Source organism: Cucumis sativus, chromosome 7, assembly GCF_000004075.3.
Source record: "Cucumis sativus cultivar 9930 chromosome 7, Cucumber_9930_V3, whole genome shotgun sequence".
In the NCBI taxonomy this organism is placed as follows: domain Eukaryota; kingdom Viridiplantae; phylum Streptophyta; class Magnoliopsida; order Cucurbitales; family Cucurbitaceae; genus Cucumis; species Cucumis sativus.
Window position 1 is genome coordinate 3861958 of NC_026661.2, and position 19416 is coordinate 3881373.

The 19416-nt window shown below is 32.3% G+C and overlaps 1 protein-coding gene and 1 long non-coding RNA gene across 2 annotated transcripts; both read left to right on the top strand.

The window, feature by feature from the left end:
- Positions 1-5410: 5410 nt before the first annotated feature.
- Positions 5411-6054, top strand: LOC116404952. Its single transcript, XR_004217971.1, has 2 exons — positions 5411-5487; positions 5756-6054. It is a non-coding gene; the product is annotated as an uncharacterized LOC116404952 (long non-coding RNA).
- Positions 6055-16483: 10429 nt separating this feature from the next.
- Positions 16484-18986, top strand: LOC101217790 (7-deoxyloganetin glucosyltransferase). Its single transcript, XM_011660475.2, is given in 2 exon segments — positions 16484-17082; positions 17849-18986. Coding segments are annotated over 2 exon segments (1482 nt in total). The 5' UTR covers positions 16484-16559; the 3' UTR covers positions 18808-18986.
- Positions 18987-19416: the final 430 nt, after the last annotated feature.

Below are 19416 nucleotides of genomic sequence, written 5' to 3' on the forward strand. Positions count from 1 at the left end.
TTAACAGTTTGTGGAAAGAAAAGTATAGGTTGAAAGAAAAAGACACATATTTTTCTATTCTCAGAATTTAAATTCAAAAATGCTATATCCAATTATATATATATTTGCAAAGCATGGTAAAAAATTATCAGAAATGTGTTTAATTAAAAAGAACAGAAAACAAAATGTAAACACTTGTTCCAACTTGTCACATTTTTCTTCTACTTTATTATTGCTTTCTACTCTAGACCTAAGCAAAGTTTGAAAGCTAAAACAAATAGTTTTAAAAATTTGTTTTGTGTTTTCAAATTTGGTGTAAAAGTCCAACTATCTTACTTAAAGAAATATGAAAACATGATATGAATTTAGAATAAACAAACATAATTTTTTAAATAAAAACTAAATAGTTATTAAACAATTTTAAAATTGAAATAGTTAGTTTAAAATTATTATTTAAATTAACAATAAAGATTCCTAAAATTATTGCTAGATTATTTAACTCGACTCATCACTTACTTTGTGAAAGAAAATATGAGTTTAACAACTCATTATAAAAAAATGTTTCTATTGTATTGAAATGGTTATAAATTTTTTTATTGATGGTCGAAATTGGCAAGTAGCGATTGATAATAGTGTCAAAAGTGGCAATAATCAGAGATCATCGAAGATGGTGGTAGAAAGTTGGCTACTTCTCGATGACACACAATTGTCAGAGGTGGGTGGCCAAGATCATCAAAGATTCGTTAACAATAATTGACCCATTGGTAGTGACTAGAGTTGTTGCTCATATAAATTAGAGAAAAAGATAATCACTAAACACTCAAAATAATTTTTTAAAAGGTTGATTTCAAATATTAGTCCTAAACCAAGTTTGAGTGCATCAACTTAACCAAAATATTTTTTTTTATAAATTTTCATTTATTTCAAAATTCATATTAAATGGTTCTCAAACACATGGATTTATCTCAAAAACATCTTTTAAAACAAGTTAATTAAAGGTATTTCAAACATAGAGAAATTCAATCAATTTCAATAGATCAAACAAACATGTACAACTTTACCAATCAAATCAATGGAAGAGTCCATGAGCATCTTATCAAACATATTATAAGATTAGACTTAATCGTAGAAAATAAAGCTTAATCTTTAATGATTAGAAAAGTCCAATATATTGAATTCAATAGAATTTGATACATAGAGTTATGGGTCCGTTCGATTTACTTGAAAAAAAAAAGAACTTTTTAAAGAGTTCTTTTTGTTAAAACACAACTAAAATAAAGTAGCAAACTTACCTCTTTCAATTAATGTATAGAAACCATATACTAAAAAATATTTTACTAATTTTCATTATCGTAGAAGACCTACTACAAAATATTATGTTTAGGAACAAATTTATTAAGGGGTTAGCGTCAATAGCAGCGTACGTGTCTCTTTACATTATTGTTTTTTGTATTTTAATATTAATTTTGAAGTGTCATATTTTAAATGTTCTGGTGTAGTGGTTGTGCACCACTTTATATATACATAGAGGGTTCAAATTTTGCACAACTACTTTTACAAAATACATTTTATTCTAAACATAAACAATTTTTCTTTCCCCTCCAAAGACTCCAAAATGTCAATTTATTGACAGAATTGAATAGCGTCATAAAAAATAATTTAAAAAAAAAAAGGGAATGAAAACCTAACTTATTTTCTAACCTCCTTTGTTATTTAACAAATATTTTTTAAAAAATGTATTAAACTTCTATTCTCTCAACAACATTCGATGAAAGAGATATTTTATTTTAGGTAATTTTTAAATTTATATTAACATTATAAAAAATCATGTGAAAGTTGTACAAAATTGTACAGTTTTTTCTTTATTATTACAAATTGAGTGAAGGTTGATCATCAGTGAAATGTGAAATTTTTTTAGTGTATTTATTATATAGTGTCGAGTGTCCTTGTATAAAATTTCTTGATCCGTAAGGATATACTAATAGTTAGTCTTCTACGATGGTTGCTGTCAGAATTGGTGGTGGTTTCTAGATATGGTTGTTGATGGTAGCCGGTGTTGGCTGACAGAGAGCAGTATAGCCACAAAAACAAAGTAAAACTCAAAGGAATTTCCTGCTGGAGTTTATTATTATGACAAACTGGTCAATTTAGCATTATTATCTTAGCATTCCTGTTGAGGATAGCCTTAGTGATTGATTGGTATGCATTTCATCTTCTCATTTCAAACTATCAATCAATTAATTAACATTTTCTAATTAAGTTGGCTAAGCATGAGATACAAGTAAAATCAAAATAGTTACTAGCAAGAAGGAACTCCAACAAGAACCAACCCAGATTCTCCTTTATTCTCACATCGTTTACATTTACATCTAATGCAAATTTTATTTTTCATGCCATTTTAGTTCCTTACAAGCTTCAATAAACCCCCCCTCAGGTTATCTTGGAGCATGAATCGAGAATTTGAATTGAGAAAAAAAAAATTATGTGGATTCGATCTGTACTACCACTACTACAAAAGCAAAAAGGCAAGGAAAATAATACTAAAAATGTACAAACAATTGTAAAAGACAATCATCATCTTGGACCAGACAACCACATCAGGAGCAAAATGAGAAATGGAAACAATAAACTGGGGAGATCTACTCCGGTGGTAAGAATGAACCATATTATTGAAGTTTTGGCGTGAGCTCTCTTCTTTCTGCCATTCCTGCCATCTTTCAGCTAAACCATCGCCTTCCAGCATTTGCAACACCTCCGACATTTTCGGTAGTTCCACCGGGGAGCTTTGCGTGCAAAGCACAGCAGCAACTTGAATTACCTGCTCCAGTTCTTCCTCTATGTAATTACCCAGGAGATGGGGATCGTCAACCAACGTTGCCAGTTTCTTATGATTTAGAAGTCCTTTTACCTTTAGTTTTGAGTTCATATCACAGCCAACTTGTATTATGCAAGTGTTTGTTTATTACTAGGAAGATCAAAATACCACGGATCAACAAGAAAAAACATGTAAAAATGTACTGAGTAACACTAAAACTCTATCAGAGATACTGATGAGAATACAAGAGGATCAATTGAAAGTAAGCTTGTGGGAGAAATTGCAAAACAAGTCCTCAAGAATAAGAGATATTACAATCTCATTGACAAAACACACTCTCAGCAAACTGTAAAGTTCGGGAGATTTTAGAATCTTGTTGTTTCAATAGAATATCGCCATGAGGCCTTTTACACATCATCCATGTCTTTGATTGAATGAGAAAAGGCTGAGTAAGGCAGCCATATAACACCCAAATTCACAGTTATTCTAAACGTATTTGTGAGAATCCTATCTAGTTAGAGGTATATAGGTAAGATTAGTATATGATATTAATAAAATGTATTGTGGGTCATTAGGTATTCATCTGTTGGATATAAATAGTGGGAGTTGTGGACCATAGAACATGTAGATGATTTTGGTGAAAGTTTCCAATGGGAGACTTCGGGAGAGAGATATCCCTCTCGAAAGGCTACTAGTATATTGCCTTTTTTTTTTAATATTGCAATATATTGCTATCTTTTGTATTCTTTTTGTAGAGTTTTGTCGTTAGGTTGGTATTTTATTCTAAAAAGAGATTTGATTCTGTATATTAATGTAAATAAGGTTTAGTTATTTTGGGTAATGATATTAATGTAAATAAAGTAGGTTTAGTTTATTTGGGTAACTAACCTTGTATAAATACACTCCCTTTGATCAATCAAATAGATAAAGAGAATATTCTTCAGAATATACTTTCACATGGTATCAGAGCTAGGGTTTTTCATCTTAGCCGCCGCCGCCGCCGTCGCCGCACACCCGTGAAAGTCTCCGTCTCCGTCTCCGTCGCCGTCGCCGCCCACTCGCAGCCGTTCCGTCATCGTCATCCTCATCGCGCCGCAGACAGCTTCGATCTGTCTCCAGCCCTTCCGCGCGCCTTGCAGACAGCTCCGATCTGTCTCCAGCCACAACATCGGCGTCGCGCCGATCAGCAGCAGCCTCGGCATCGCAGCAGCCTCGGCATCGCAACATCGGCCGTTTCCGCTCCGATTCATCTCCATCCGCGAGGCAGCCGCATCGTTTCCGCTCCGATTCGTCTCCATCCGCGAGGCAGCCGTACGCGTCACCTTCCGATTCGTCTCCATCCGCGAGGCAGCCGTACGCGTCACCTTGCGGCCGCCGTCCAGATCTGTACCGCAAAACCTTCCGCCGCTGCCGCCATTGCTCTTCCGCCGCTGTCCAGCCGTCTCAGCCGGATCTGCCTCCGTTGGAAACCCTATCTTTCCAAGTTTCTTTGATTTCATTTTTCGCAGATCTAGCTCCGTCTTCCACTCTGTCGATGTTTCGAAGTTCGTAGATCGATAGATCTTTTGTAGATCTACACGCTGATCGTGGTTTCTTGTCGATTCGGTCTCTGGTGACAGATCTGCACGGTTCAACACCAGATCTGACGAATCCTTCAGCCGTTTGTCTTCAAGTTTTTTTTGTTGTTTGTCTCCGTTCCCAGCCGTGCACCCCTGAATCCAGTCACGGCCGAAAATCCGCATTGTTAACCCCAAATCAAAATGGAGAGAGACCATATCTTTAGACCCATTTCTACCATACTTGATGGTACAAATTATATCACATGGGCAAATCAAATGAAAAGTTTTCTTATTGGAAGAAAACTATGGCGCATTGTAACTGGCGACATCACCAAACCAACTGCAAAGGAAGGGGATAACACATTCATTGAACGTCTCGAAGATTGGGACAGTAAAAATCATCAAATTATCACCTGGCTTGGTAACACCTCTATTCCCGCTATACATGCACAGTTTGATGCCTTTCATGATGCTAAAATATTATGGGATTTTTTGTCTACACGCTTCAAGTCTATTGGTTTAGCCCATTATTACCAACTGCACAGTACACTTGTAAATCTAAATCAAGATTCTGGTCAGTCTGTTAATGAATATTTGGCAGTTCTTCAACCCATTTGGACTCAACTTGACCAAGCGAACATCAGCAAAGATCATCTTCGCCTTATTAAAGTCCTTATGGGATTACGTCCAGAATATGAATCTGTTAGAGCTGCTTTACTACACCGGAATCCCTTACCCTCATTAGATGCAGCTATTCAAGAAATTCTGTTTGAAGAAAAGCGTCTTGGCATCAACTCTACTAAACAATCTGATGTTGTCCTTGCTAGCACATACACTCCCAACAGAGCCGCAAATATGTTTTGTAAGAATTGTAAGCTCTCTGGTCACAAATTTAGTAACTGTCCTAAAATAGAGTGCAGGTACTGCCATAAACATGGCCACATTCTGGATAACTGCCCTACCAGACCACCCCGACCTCCTAGCACTTCCACAAAAGAGAAAATTTTTACCAAACATGGTTCCTCATCTGTTGTTGCTGCGACCTCGGATGATTCATCCCCATTCAGATAAGTGATCTTCAGAGCTTATTGAATCAACTAATTTCATCATCATCCGCTCTGGCTGTTTCATCAGGTAATCGATGGCTTCTTGATTCTGCCTGTTGTAATCATATGACCTCTGACTCTTCTCTTATGTCTACGTCTAGCCCTACAAAATCTTTACCTCCTATTTATGCTGCTGATGGTAATTGTATGAACATCTCTCATACTGGTACCATTGATACTCCCAGTGTACATCTTCCCATACTTACTGTGTTCCTAACCTGACCTTTAATCTAGTGTCTGTTGGTCAATTATGTGATCTGGGCTTAAATGTTTCATTTTCTCCCAATGGTTGTCAGGTTCAGGATCCGCAGACGGGACAGACGATTGGAACGGGTCGCAAAGTGGGAAGATTGTTTGAGCTCACATCACTTCGGATTTCATCTCCTTCTTCCATCTCTGCTTCGGTCACTGATTCTGACACATATCAGTGGCATCTTCGTCTTGGTCATGCTTCCTCTGAAAAACTTCGTCATTTAATTTCTGTTAACAATTTGACTAATCTTACTAAATTTGTTCCTTTTAATTGTTTGAATTGCAAACTTGCTAAACAACCTGCCTTATCTTTTTCTCAATCCATCTCTAATTGTGATAAACCTTTTGATTAGTGCATTCTGATATTTGGGGTCCTGCCCCAATTACTACTGTTCATGGTTATCGCTACTATGTTTTATTCATTGATGACTACTCTCGATTTACATGGATTTACTTTCTAAAACATCGTTCTGAATTATCTCGCACATATATTGAGTTTGCTAACATGATTCGCACTCAATTTTCCTCTCCCATCAAAATTCTTCGCACTGATAATGCTTTGGAATATAAAGATTCCATCCTTCTTTCTTTTCTTTCCCAACAGGGCACTATTGTTCAGCGCTCTTGCCCTCATACCTCTCAACAAAATGGACGTGCTGAGCGCAAACATCGTCACATTCTTGACTCAGTACGTGCCCTCCTTCTTTCTGCCTCTTGTCCAGAAAAATTCTGGGGTGAAGCTGCCCTTACATCAGTATATACAATCAATCGTCTCCCTTCCTCTGTCCTTCAAAATACCTCTCCGTTCGAAAAACTATATGGTATTTCTCCCGACTATTCTAAACTCAAAGTTTTTGGTAGTGCCTGCTTCGTTCTGTTACATCCTCATGAACACAATAAACTTGAACCACGTGCCCGTCTCTGTTGCTTCCTTGGCTATGGCACCGAACACAAAGGATTTCGTTGTTGGGACCCTCTTTCCAACCGACTCCGGATATCTCGGCATGTCACTTTTTGGGAACACACTATGTTCTCTCGTTTGTCCTCCTTCCACACCTCCTTCTCTAGTCCTCAATCTTTCTTTACAAACACATCTGTTGACCTTTTTCCTCTCTCTGAACCCACCTTGGATACTGAGCTTGCACAATCTTCACCTGCTACTGCAAATCTGGATCCACCGTCTGTCTCCGATGATGTTCCTGAATCGCCACCTGCTACTCCTCTTCGTCGCTCTACCAGGGTAAGAGAACCTCCCCCTCATCTCACTGATTACCATTGTTTTTCTACCATTGTTTCCCTTGTTGAACCCACCTCTTATCAAGAGGCCAGTATTAACCCAGTATGGCAGAAAGCAATGGATGAAGAATTACAGGCTCTTGAAAAGACGCACACTTGGGACTATGTTGATTTACCTCCCGGTAAAAGACCCATTGGTTGCAAATGGATTTACAAAATCAAAACTCACTCTGATGGAACTATTGAACGTTATAAAGCTCGGCTTGTTGCAAAAGGATACTCACAAGAATATGGGATAGACTATGAAGAAACATTTGCCCCTGTTGCCCGGATGACATCTGTTCGCAGCTTGTTAGCTGTTGCTGCTGCCAAACAGTGGCCTCTTTTTCAGATGGATGTCAAAAATGCATTTCTTCACGGCAACCTATCTGAAGAAGTGTATATGAAGCCACCTCAGGGAACTTCTCCTCCTCCCAACAAGGTGTGTCTCCTTCGTCGCGCTCTATACGGTCTAAAACAGGCTCCACGAGCTTGGTTTGCCACGTTTAGCTCCACCATTACTCAACTTGGATTTACCTCCAGCTCTCACGACAATGCCCTTTTTACACGACAGACAACTCATGGTATTGTTCTTCTCCTTCTTTATGTTGATGATATGATTATTACTGGTAATGATCAACAGGCCATATCCGACCTACAACAATATCTTGGTCAACATTTTGAGATGAAAGACCTTGGATCTCTCAATTACTTTCTCGGTCTTGAAGTCTCTCACCGTTCAGATGGTTATCTGTTATCTCAAGCGAAATATGCATCTGATCTAATAGCACGCTCAGGAATTACAGACTCCACCACATCTTCAACACCGTTAGATCCTCATGTCCATCTAACTCCGTTTGATGGTGTTCCTCTTGACGATGCAAGCTTGTATCGGCAACTTGTTGGCAGTCTTATATACCTAACAGTAACTCGCCCAGATATTGCATATGCTGTTCATATTGTCAGTCAATTTATGGCTGCTCCTCGAACAATTCATTTCACTGCTGTTCTACGCATACTTCGCTATGTCAAAGGCACCTTGGGACATGGTCTTCAATTCTCATCTCAGTCTTCCCTTGTGTTGTCGGGATATTCTGATGCTGATTGGGCGGGGGATCCTACTGATCGACGATCCACTACAGGATACTGTTTTTACTTAGGTGATTCTCTCATCTCATGGCGTAGTAAGAAAAAAGTGTTATATCTCGTTCCAGTACGGAATCTGAATATCGTGCTCTGGCTGATGCTACAGCTGAACTTATATGGCTTCGGTGGCTCCTTGCCGATATGAGTGTCCCTCAACAGGGTCCTACCCTCCTCCATTGTGACAATCGTAGTGCCATTCAGATTGCTCACAATGATGTGTTTCATGAACGTACAAAACACATTGAAAATGACTGTCACTTTGTTCGTCACCACCTCTTAAGCAACACCCTCCTCTTACGTTCTGTTTCTACTATTGAACAACCTGCGGATATCTTCACCAAAGCCTTGCCATCTAATCGATTTTGTCACTTACTTACCAAACTCAAGTTGATCGCTACTCTACCACCTTGAGTTTGAGGGAGGGTATTAATGTAAATAAGGTTTAGTTATTTTGGGTAATGATATTAATGTAAATAAAGTAGGTTTAGTTTATTTGGGTAACTAACCTTGTATAAATACACTCCCTTTGATCAATCAAATAGATAAAGAGAATATTCTTCAGAATATACTTTCACACTGTAATTAGTTGTCTTATTATGTAAGATGAATTCAATGGCCAGAGAACCATCCACTCCAATTCCCCACTCTAAGCCTGTGTCAATAAAGAGATTTGATTATGTAATTAGTTGTGTTATTAATATTGCCTTGAATGGAAGATATGAACTCTTGTTGTAACCTTCACAAATTTATTCTTTTCATCACAAATTTATTCTTTCCCTGTATGTAACTTATTCACATTTGTATATAAATATTCATTAAGGTTTGTGTATAAATATTCATTAACTTATTTTCTCCTTTGATTAAGGTTTTAGTTTGATCTCTACGGTATCAGAGCTACTCTTGTGTGCTAATAGAAAAACTTGTCTCACAAAGCTGAAAATTTTTTCTATGGCCATGGAAGAAAAAGCTCCACAATTCAATCTTTTCATCGGACAACTAGTCTCATTTCAATCAAACTCAACGATGAAAATTATCCCTTATGGAAATCCCAAGTTGCTACCATTAATTAAGAGTATGGGTCTTGAACACCATATCTCACAAAGGAAAAGAAACATGACGATGAAGCTGCCAGCGAACAAGGAAGAAAGCTCCAAAGATGATCATATACTCCCACAGTTTGGATCAGAAATGATGAGCTCCTTATCTCTTGGCTTGCTGGGGATAATCTCAGAAGATGTTTTGAACATGAAAACAACTCAACCCGCCCCTTCCCCCAATTAATTACCTCAGCTTAAAAATAATTTACTTAAGAGATTTTCGTGCTCCTTGAGTTCGACCGAGACTTTATTACCACTAGAACTACCTCTTGGTGTGTAATTAGGTAAATTATTTGATTCGGATTTGTTACGCTGATGAAATCTGCTCGATCACACCACATATATGTGGCCTTATTCTAATCTTGATTATGTTTTATCTTTTTCATGTTGAAAAATTCATGGATTGAGTTCATCTGTCTTTGAAAACTGATTTTAGAATATGTTGTTCATCCATTTTGATTTTGAATTTAATTTTTTAAACGTGGAATTGATATTCAAGTTTATAAGAATAGACTTATTTGATAATAAAATTTATAATTTTACCTTTTTAGTCTCTATGTTTTTAAAAGTAAGTTTAACCGGTCATAAAAGTATTTTTTATTTGATTTTTCAAAAATAATTATTTGATATTTAAAAATAGAAAAAAATTGTTTTAAAGAGAAAGAGCATTTTAGAAAATAACAAAATAAATTAAAATATTTACAAACTATAACAAGATTTTTGAATTCTATCAATGATAGTCCACAAATAGAAGAATATCACTGGCGATTAAATGTTTGTTATTGATAAAATATGAAGTTTTGCTATAGCTTTTAAATATTTTGTCAATTTTGTTATTCTTTACAATTCTCCTTTGGAGAATATGATTTTTAGAAATTATTCTTCTAATCTACTCATTTTTTAAAACTCAAAAACCAAATGTGTCTGCTCTTTAAAACTTGGGACTTAAAATATACTTTTTCCAAATAAATATGATTGAATGCATTGTGTTGTTTTTAAATATTGCAAAATAAATCAAAATATAAAAAATTCATTGTCTAGAGCAAACTAAGCTCTTGTTGGCTTTACTATAATATTATAAAATAAGGTTATAATATATTTAAAATTTTGACGTTAAACGTGTACGTATAGATTAATTAATAATTGGTTATAGGTAAAATAAATAAACAAATTATATGGTACTTGAACTTTGAAGAAAGTAACAATTAATTTGTGATTGAAATTTAATAAGTAAACAATTTAGTCTTTATATTTTCAAATTTGCAACACTTTGGTCATTGTACTTCATAATTAACCTAGTTTATATTCAACTTAATATTTTAATTGATACTACAACTACTTAAATATACTATCAAACACATTTAAGATACCAAGAAGAACTTACCCCAACCGTAATTAATTGATATGATCTCATCCATTTCTACGATTATTGTATTAAAAAAAATACACTGAAATGAATAGTAAAGAATAGAATTTAATAATGGAAACATGTCCCAAACACACACACTAACCCTACCAAATCTCTTACCAATTGACCACAAATAAAGGCATATATATTTACATGTTTATATACATTTGATTTTGGTCATAAATTTCAATTTTGCATTTTGTTCATTTATTAAATTTTGCAATGACCACGAACACTTATAATGCATGTAAGTTAAAGCGACACTTGCAAAAATGACAAAATAAATTATAATAATTAAGTTCATAGTACACACTTTATTATTTGTGAAAATGACAAAAACGAAATCTAGCTAACCCACATATCAATAGATAGAATGTCACAAGTGTCATCGTTACTAATATACGTTTGATACACCTTATACACGTCTAATACACTTAATACACCATTTGATAAACCTGATACACTTGATGCACCTGATACTTTTTTATACACTCGATACATTTTGATACACATTTGAAACATTACTAATATATGTTTGATATACATGATACACTGCATATACATTTAATATTCTTCACTTATACAATTGATTGATTAAATGCACCTGATATGCTTGGAGTCCTACTTATATCCTTAATATACTATTGATATACACTTGTAAATTTGGTTCATATACTTGATAATGATTCACTTTATTGATATGCTTTAACAATATATTGTTGTTATACTTGATAATGATACACAAAGTTACACAATTCATATACTTAATAATATTATAATGAACTGCATAAAATTTAAAAAAACAAAAAATTACGTAATATTATAATGAACTAATACATATAATATAAGTTCAAACTAAGACAAAGTAAAACAAAAAAAAATTAATATAAAAAAATAAAACAAAATAATTTAGAAAGAATAAATAATTTTTCTAGTATAAGAATAAACAAATAATTATGGCCTTAAAAAATGAAAGAATAAATAATTAAGGAGTAGAGCATTAAAAAAAAGAAGATAAATAAGTTATTGAATGGTAGTTTAGGAATAATAACAAATTTACGATGGAAAAGTGAGAATTTTGTCATATTTACAAAATTTTAAAATAATGTGCTATAATTGCTATATCATATTCTCAAACTGCTATCCTAATTTAAAAGACCAAAAACTTACGTAATTGATACATTTAACATATATATATATATATAATTAAAAAATAAGTTAATAAACAAAATTTAAAAATATTTATTATTAACACTATCTTCACGTTAATGAATACAAAATGATTCATTTTCTAGGATTGAATATTTTATTAAATACCGATTTACGCATGTTAATTAGATTCAAAGGCTTCCCAATATCTAGTTAATTAATGTTTGTAAAAGTTTCATTTTCTTATTAAAAAATAAATTAATTAATACAACTAAATTTGATTCATTTTTATAAAAATAATAAAACACCCAAATATTTACGATTCATGTAACAAAATAAAAAAGTCCATTAGATTGATTAATTTTTTTTAATTTTCTAGGTTTGTCCTTAGTGTTTTTTAATTTCTTCATTATTCCTAATTTCCAATTTTTTTCTTCTCATCTTTTCCAATTTTTCTTTGATATTTTTTTAATTCATTATCTTTGTTTTCAATCCATAATCAATCTTGTAATTTTTTTTAAAATTGTTATTTGGTTAAAGATGGTGTACGTAATTTCTTGAACAAAAATTGTTGAGATCAAATCAATTAGTTTAGATTTGGGTACACGATCAAGTATCAATTCTATAAAATTGTAAAAGATCTTGAAAAAAAATCTTTGGGAGGATGGTACAAAAATGGTTGGGATATACCAATATAAAAAATCTTGTTTCACGATCTTCAACCAAGACCGTTTAGATTTTAGGTATCATAATCGTTTAGATTTAGATCTATACAGTATATTTGGCATTTTTGTATTTTCATTACAAACCTATGGACTTTTTTTCGTTTTCAAAATTATTTTATACACCATAAATATTGGATCAATTTCTTATATTCTTAAAAAAAAATCCCTCCAAATTATTTATTTCTAAACTTCAAAGTGTTTGGGATATGTGCCACTAACCTTCAAATTTTAAAAAATAAAAATGAATTTTTTTTATTAAAATAATTGGTTATTTTTTATAATAATTGGAATTAAACATATGATCAATTTTCTTTTTTTTAAAAGAAAAATCTACCCTCTCTCTTCCACTTTTTTTTTCTTTTTGTTTTCTTCTCCAACACATGTGGATCTATAAATAAATAAATAAATAAATAAATAAAGCAATGAAGGAGAAGATCTTGCTATTCACAATAATAAATAATATTAATAGAATATTAAAATATAGCTTCATTATTCATATAAGGCCACAAAGAAAGAAGTCATAATTAAATGTCACATGCTATCCTATGGTAAATTTCGAAGCATTTTCATTTTTTTTACTATTATTGCATAAAAATAAAAATAAAATTGAAACGAAAATGCCAACAAACTATTCTTGCCATCACGTTACATATATATAAATATACACACATACATGTCGACTTTAGATCTAGTTTCCATTTTAGTCTCAGTTTCAAGTTTGGTTTCAATTTAGTTACTATATTTATATAATTATTTTATTTATATCATCAGTGTAAAAACATCTAAATTTTTAAAATTTTAAAAAGTGAAAAAAGCGTTCAAAGATACATTTATAGTGGTTAGTTTTGAGAAAAATCGTTAAACTGTAATTTCTCTAAACTGCAGTGCTTTTACTTGACTTTACTTTTTTGTTCGTTGTTGTTTTTTGGACTTATCTCTAGACTTTCTTTTGGATCATCATGTTAATTTCTTGCACTTCAACAAATGAATATATTTGATAGGAATGATGAGTGTGCTAAAAGCCTCTTCATCTAATGTGAATGATTGGGTGCACCAAACTGACCCAAGTTATATATTTTATTTTTAAAAAACCCTAAACTAGTGAATAATCTCATAATGATCCATGAACTAAAAACGGTAAAAAAATATTCTCATTGATTAAAAAAATTTCACTAATTTTCTCACCAACAAAACTATTCAAGTTATAACATAAAATTCAAAAAAAAAAAAATCTTACAAAATTCTAAAATAAAATTTTTATTTAAACATACTAAAACAATAACTAACTAGTTAAGCAAAATCAATGTATTTAATTATTAAAACACTCTACTTTTCAAAATACATTTAAAGTTTCAAAAGTTTCAAAAATTATCTTAAACTTAAAGAAAAAAAGTTTAAAAAAATACATTTTATGTTATACAACACAAATTGTTAATATTGTCTTACTTTTCTATTTTTTATGCATTAAAAATAAAGAGAATCAATGAAAACATCAAGAGATTTTAGAACGTGAATCTTTCTACTTGACCAACGTCTAAGTATAATATGGTAAAAATTTTAGTGTAAAAATGAATTGACGAGAGTATTCTTTCTCACTTCTTTTTAGCGCAAGGATTAATTATAAAACTTTTTAAAAATTCACAATTATTTTTAAAATAAAAGTTTAATAATTTTCCTTCACAATTCACCCTAAAAGTATTTTTGAATTCTCTCCCAAAGTTAGGAGTCGGGGTGGGTGTGGGTAATGTGTTTTGTAATGTAATGCCTAGAATTTTGAACCCAGTGGGGAGTGGGTGTTGATATTAATTCTTTCTGTCTTGTCCTCTCTCAACTTCGATGTGGATTGACAAGTCTTCTGCTACACAATGTTCTGTCATTTATATAAAAAGTCTTCATTCTAATTCCCATGTTTACATATTTCACCTCAAACTCCCTTTCCAAACACTTGTTTGGAGCTATATATATCAACTTCATTGCTATAAACATCATCATCAAGATGTTTGAAGGAAGGATAATTATAGTATTGTAATAGTTTTAGTATTATGATAGTATGCATTTGAAAGATTATGATAGTTAATATATAATGTACATCAAACCCATAAATTTATTTTATTAAATAGTTTTATTAATTGTATTCGCTCAATAAATTTATGAGTCGTAATGTTTCATGTTTTTTTTCATGTGTATATATTGCACATCGAATTAAAGAAGCTTCATGTTCATATCAATCATTTAAGTTGTGATTTTGTGTTTGCATTAATCTATTTTCTTTCATGCATACATATTTGTCATTAAATACAATATTTATTCCATAAATTTGTTATTAAATCATTATTTTTCTAAGCATATTTTTAGAGTGATTTTCAAAAGCGTTTGTCTAATTGCTTCTAATCTAAATATTGTTGTCACATGATCACAAAAAATGAGTACAAAAATCTATATTACATAAGTAAATATTTTCAAACTTTGAAAAGAGTTTAATGAGTCAACTTAAAAAAAATTAAACAAAATACAGGAAGTACTAATTTTAATTAAAAAACAATAAAATTCAAGATAATTTTCTATAATTTAGTTAGAAAAGAAAACATTTATTAGCTGAAATTAAAATATTTGGATAAGATAAGTCAAAATAATTTAATTTAAAAAAACTACTTAATTAAACATATTCAAAATAGATATTTGTTGAAGGTAAATAAAACAATATGTCATTATAATTTTTTTGTGCAAAAAAAATCTTATTATAAATTAATTTAATTGAAAAAGAAGAAAAAAAAGTGATGAATGAAAGGCTTTTTCAATTTTTTTATTTCTATGAAAAAGAGTTGGGGGATTATGGAAAAAAGTTTGTATGGGTAAAGGATTAGGGGAATTAAGATAGGAGTTTGTTCGGGGGATTATGGGTAAAATTGGGTGTTACAGAAACCCTAAAACTACAGTTTCCATAACATGAACTCCAAATAAGAAGGAGTTATCATAATCTACTCCAAATTTCGCAGATTGTGTTTATATTTTGTGAGAAAAACATGGTGTGCACGTTACCTCAATAATAATTTTCATATCATTCCAAATTCAACATCTTTACAATTATTGAGAGAATGGCTTAATTTAGTGACCATGTTTGGCTAGTGAATGGAACATAACCATGATAGGAAAATTGACAAAATATTAAAGAAAATGAGGGTAATATATAAATGTTATATGAATAATAATATGGAAAAGAATTTGAGTCCAATTAATTTTACTTTAGTGCTAATTGTCTTCCAAGATAGTACATATTCACTTTCTCATAAAAGCAGTACCTCATCAACAAGATTTAACAAACTATACTCTATGTGGAAATAAATCGAACTTGAACAAAAGTTACAAAAGGGAAAAATGTCTATAAGAGAAAGTCATTATGAATTTTTTTTTTTTTTAAAGTTTGAATAAGATGAATGTTTATAGAAACAATTCATGGTCATTTGGATAATCGTGTCACTTCTTTAAATTGGTTATTTTTTTAAAAGAGATGTGCATTCACGAAACAATGCAATTTTATGCAAATGGTCATGTACCATTTCTTTCAATAATAAATTTTGTCTTTTAGTGATTCTTTTCTATCAACAAAAATATTTTTTTTTATTTTTGAGAAAACCCATGGTTATAAATATATAAACTATGATTTTTTTAATGCATTTTAGTGTGTATTTAATCATTCTTATAAATTAACGAGTGATATTTGAGTGTATTTTGATATGCATATCTATCTTTGTACAACTTCTTCTAATCACCCACATATCACATATCAAAAAAGTAATGATTGGACAATTTGAGATGCTATCAAATAAGTGTTTGTAAATTTGATTTAAAAAAATCAAAATCTAATAGTAAACCAAAGTAGGCATGAGATTTAAGTCTAAAATAAACAATATTATGGGATTATAAAAACAGGTAAAATAAACCATTTGTTTTCCCAATGAGTTTGAGCCTATAAAAGATAACCTATACCAAACCCAAAACCCCATCCCTCATTTCTCTTCGAAACAAATCATTTCATAGAAATTAAGAAATGGGCTCTCTTACCAAAGTAAACCAAGGAAAACACCAACCACATGCAGTGTTCGTCCCATACCCATCTCAAGGCCACATAAGTCCCATGCTAAAGCTTGCAAAACTCTTTCACCACAAAGGCTTTCACATAACTTTTGTCAACACAGAATACAACCATAGACGTCTCCTTAGATCCTGAGGTCCCAACTCTTTGGATGGCTTGCCTGACTTTCATTTCAGAGCCATTCCCGACGGCCTCCCACCGTCCAACGGCAACGCCACCCAACATGTTCCTTCACTCTGCTATTCCACTTCCCGCAATTGTTTGGCTCCATTCTGTAGCCTCATTTCGGAGATCAACTCGAGTGGAACTGTTCCACCCGTTTCCTGTATTATTGGCGATGGGATCATGACTTTCACTGTTTTTGCTGCCCAGGAATTTGGTATTCCCACTGCTGCGTTTTGGACGGCTAGTGCTTGTGGGTGCCTTGGATATATGCAGTATGCTAAGCTTGTTGAACAGGGCTTGGTTCCTTTTAAAGGTATAAATTAACTTACAATCTACAGCTCTTGTTCGTTATCGTTTTTATTATTTTCTATCTGTCCTTTTTTTTCGTCCACTGATTATTTATGCTGTAGTGATTAGCACTGTGCCGCAAACATATCCTATCAATGCTTTTGAAATTTTGACATATAATTCCTATAATTACATCCGTAGTAGCTTTGAAGATATTTTTGGGTAGATATCTATTGATGTAATAATAATCACTGATGAACATTAATTTTATGTTTTTGAATTGTTTGATCTAAAAAGGAGCATATAGCTTAGCTTGGATTGGCTTTTATCTCGTTTTTAGATTTAAAAAATGATGCAATTTTACCTTATAAGTTCTAGAATTAATTTTGATTTAGTTAAAATATTTTTAAATCTTACAATTCCATCTCTCAGATTTTAATTTTGTTCTTGGTTTTCAAGATTTAAACTTCAAACTTTGGTTTTTGACTGTATATTAATGAGGTGTTAAATGTTTATTAATTAGTATTAAAAGTAATTGTGAGGTGAAAATTTTAAATTGATTTGTTCTCCAGATTTGATAATAATATTTTTTATTATATAATAATTAAAAAAATTCCATGATACATGGATTGATTTAAAAGTATAAGTTATTGATAAAAATAAATTTAATATTGTATTATAATAGAGACTTAAACACACAACCTCTATTCACCAGCGTGCCTCTGATATTATCTTTAATCGCCTGGATATAACATCTTCTGCTCACAAATTAATTTGTATTTCTTTTGTAGATGAAAACTTCATGACTAACGGGGATCTAGAAGAAACAATAGAATGGATCCCGCCAATGGAGAAAATTAGCTTGAGAGACATTCCAAGCTTTATCAGAACAACAGACAAAGACGACATAATGCTCAACTTTTTCATCGAACAATTTGAAACATTCCCCAAAGCCAATGCAATAATCATAAATACATTTGATTCCTTAGAGCACCACGTGTTGGAAGCACTTTCCTCAAAACTCCCTCCCATTTACCCAATTGGTCCAATCAACTCATTAGTTGCCGAGTTAATCAAAGACGACAAAGTCAAGGACATCCGTTCAAATCTATGGGACGAGCAATCAGAATGCATGAAATGGCTTGATTCACAACAACCCAACTCAGTAGTTTACGTCAACTTTGGAAGCGTAACTGTGATGTCTCCTCAACACTTGGTGGAATTTGCATGGGGACTTGCCAATAGTGAGAAGCCCTTCTTGTGGATCGTAAGGCCGGATCTAGTGGAAGGGGAGACGGCATTGTTGCCGGCGGAGTTTTTGGTAGAAACGAAAGAAAGAGGGATGTTGGCGGATTGGTGTAACCAAGAAGAGGTTTTGAAACATTCTTCGGTTGGAGGGTTTTTGACGCATAGTGGATGGAACTCGACGATGGAGAGTATTGTGGGAGGAGTGGCTATGATATCGTGGCCGTTCTTTGCAGAACAACAAACCAATTGTCGTTATTGTAAGACGGAGTGGGGAAATGGGTTGGAGATTGATAGCAATGTGAGGAGGGAGGATGTGGAGAAGCTTGTGAGGGAGTTGATGGAAGGAGAAAAGGGTGAAGACATGAAGAGAAATGCCAAAGAGTGGAAGAGGAAGGCTGAAGAGGCTTGTAAGATTGGTGGGTCATCGCCAACAAATTTAGATCGAGTCATTTCTGAAATTCTTTCCAGCAAAGAAAAATCAAACCTCAACTCTCAAAATTAACGGTGCTCATATTGGGTGGCCAAATAAGCACATATTAATTTTCATAAATCTAAAGAAGAAACTCTGTCTTCTTTGACGTTTCCTATTATTGATCTGTTTGTTTTATATTGGTATTGTTATGGTTTATTCAATATAAATAAGTGAAAGTTCATTGGACTGTGTGCCAACGTATTGTTGAATAATGTAGATCTCCAATTTTAATTTGTTAAAATCAATTAACTATTTGAAAAGAAAAAGATACAATTAAGTAAATTCTAACTAATGGTTACACATATTTGTATAATAAATAGATAAATAAATATTTTGTCATTTTTTGCTACATTTAAACTATCACTTTGCTCAAGTTTCAATATTCTATATATTTTTAAAAATTTCAATAGTCACATATGCATCTCTAATTTTTATAAATGTAAAACTATCACTTTGCTTAGTTAAGTTGTGCCGATTGATACCCAAATACATCATGGAATTAAGACTTTCTTTTTAGCTTAATCATTTTAAAACACTAATAAAAAAATAAAACAGTACAAAATATCATGTGAGATTCGAAAAACAAAATATGGAACTTGAAAGTGGTTGGCTCAAGCGCTATTTCAAAACGAAGAAATT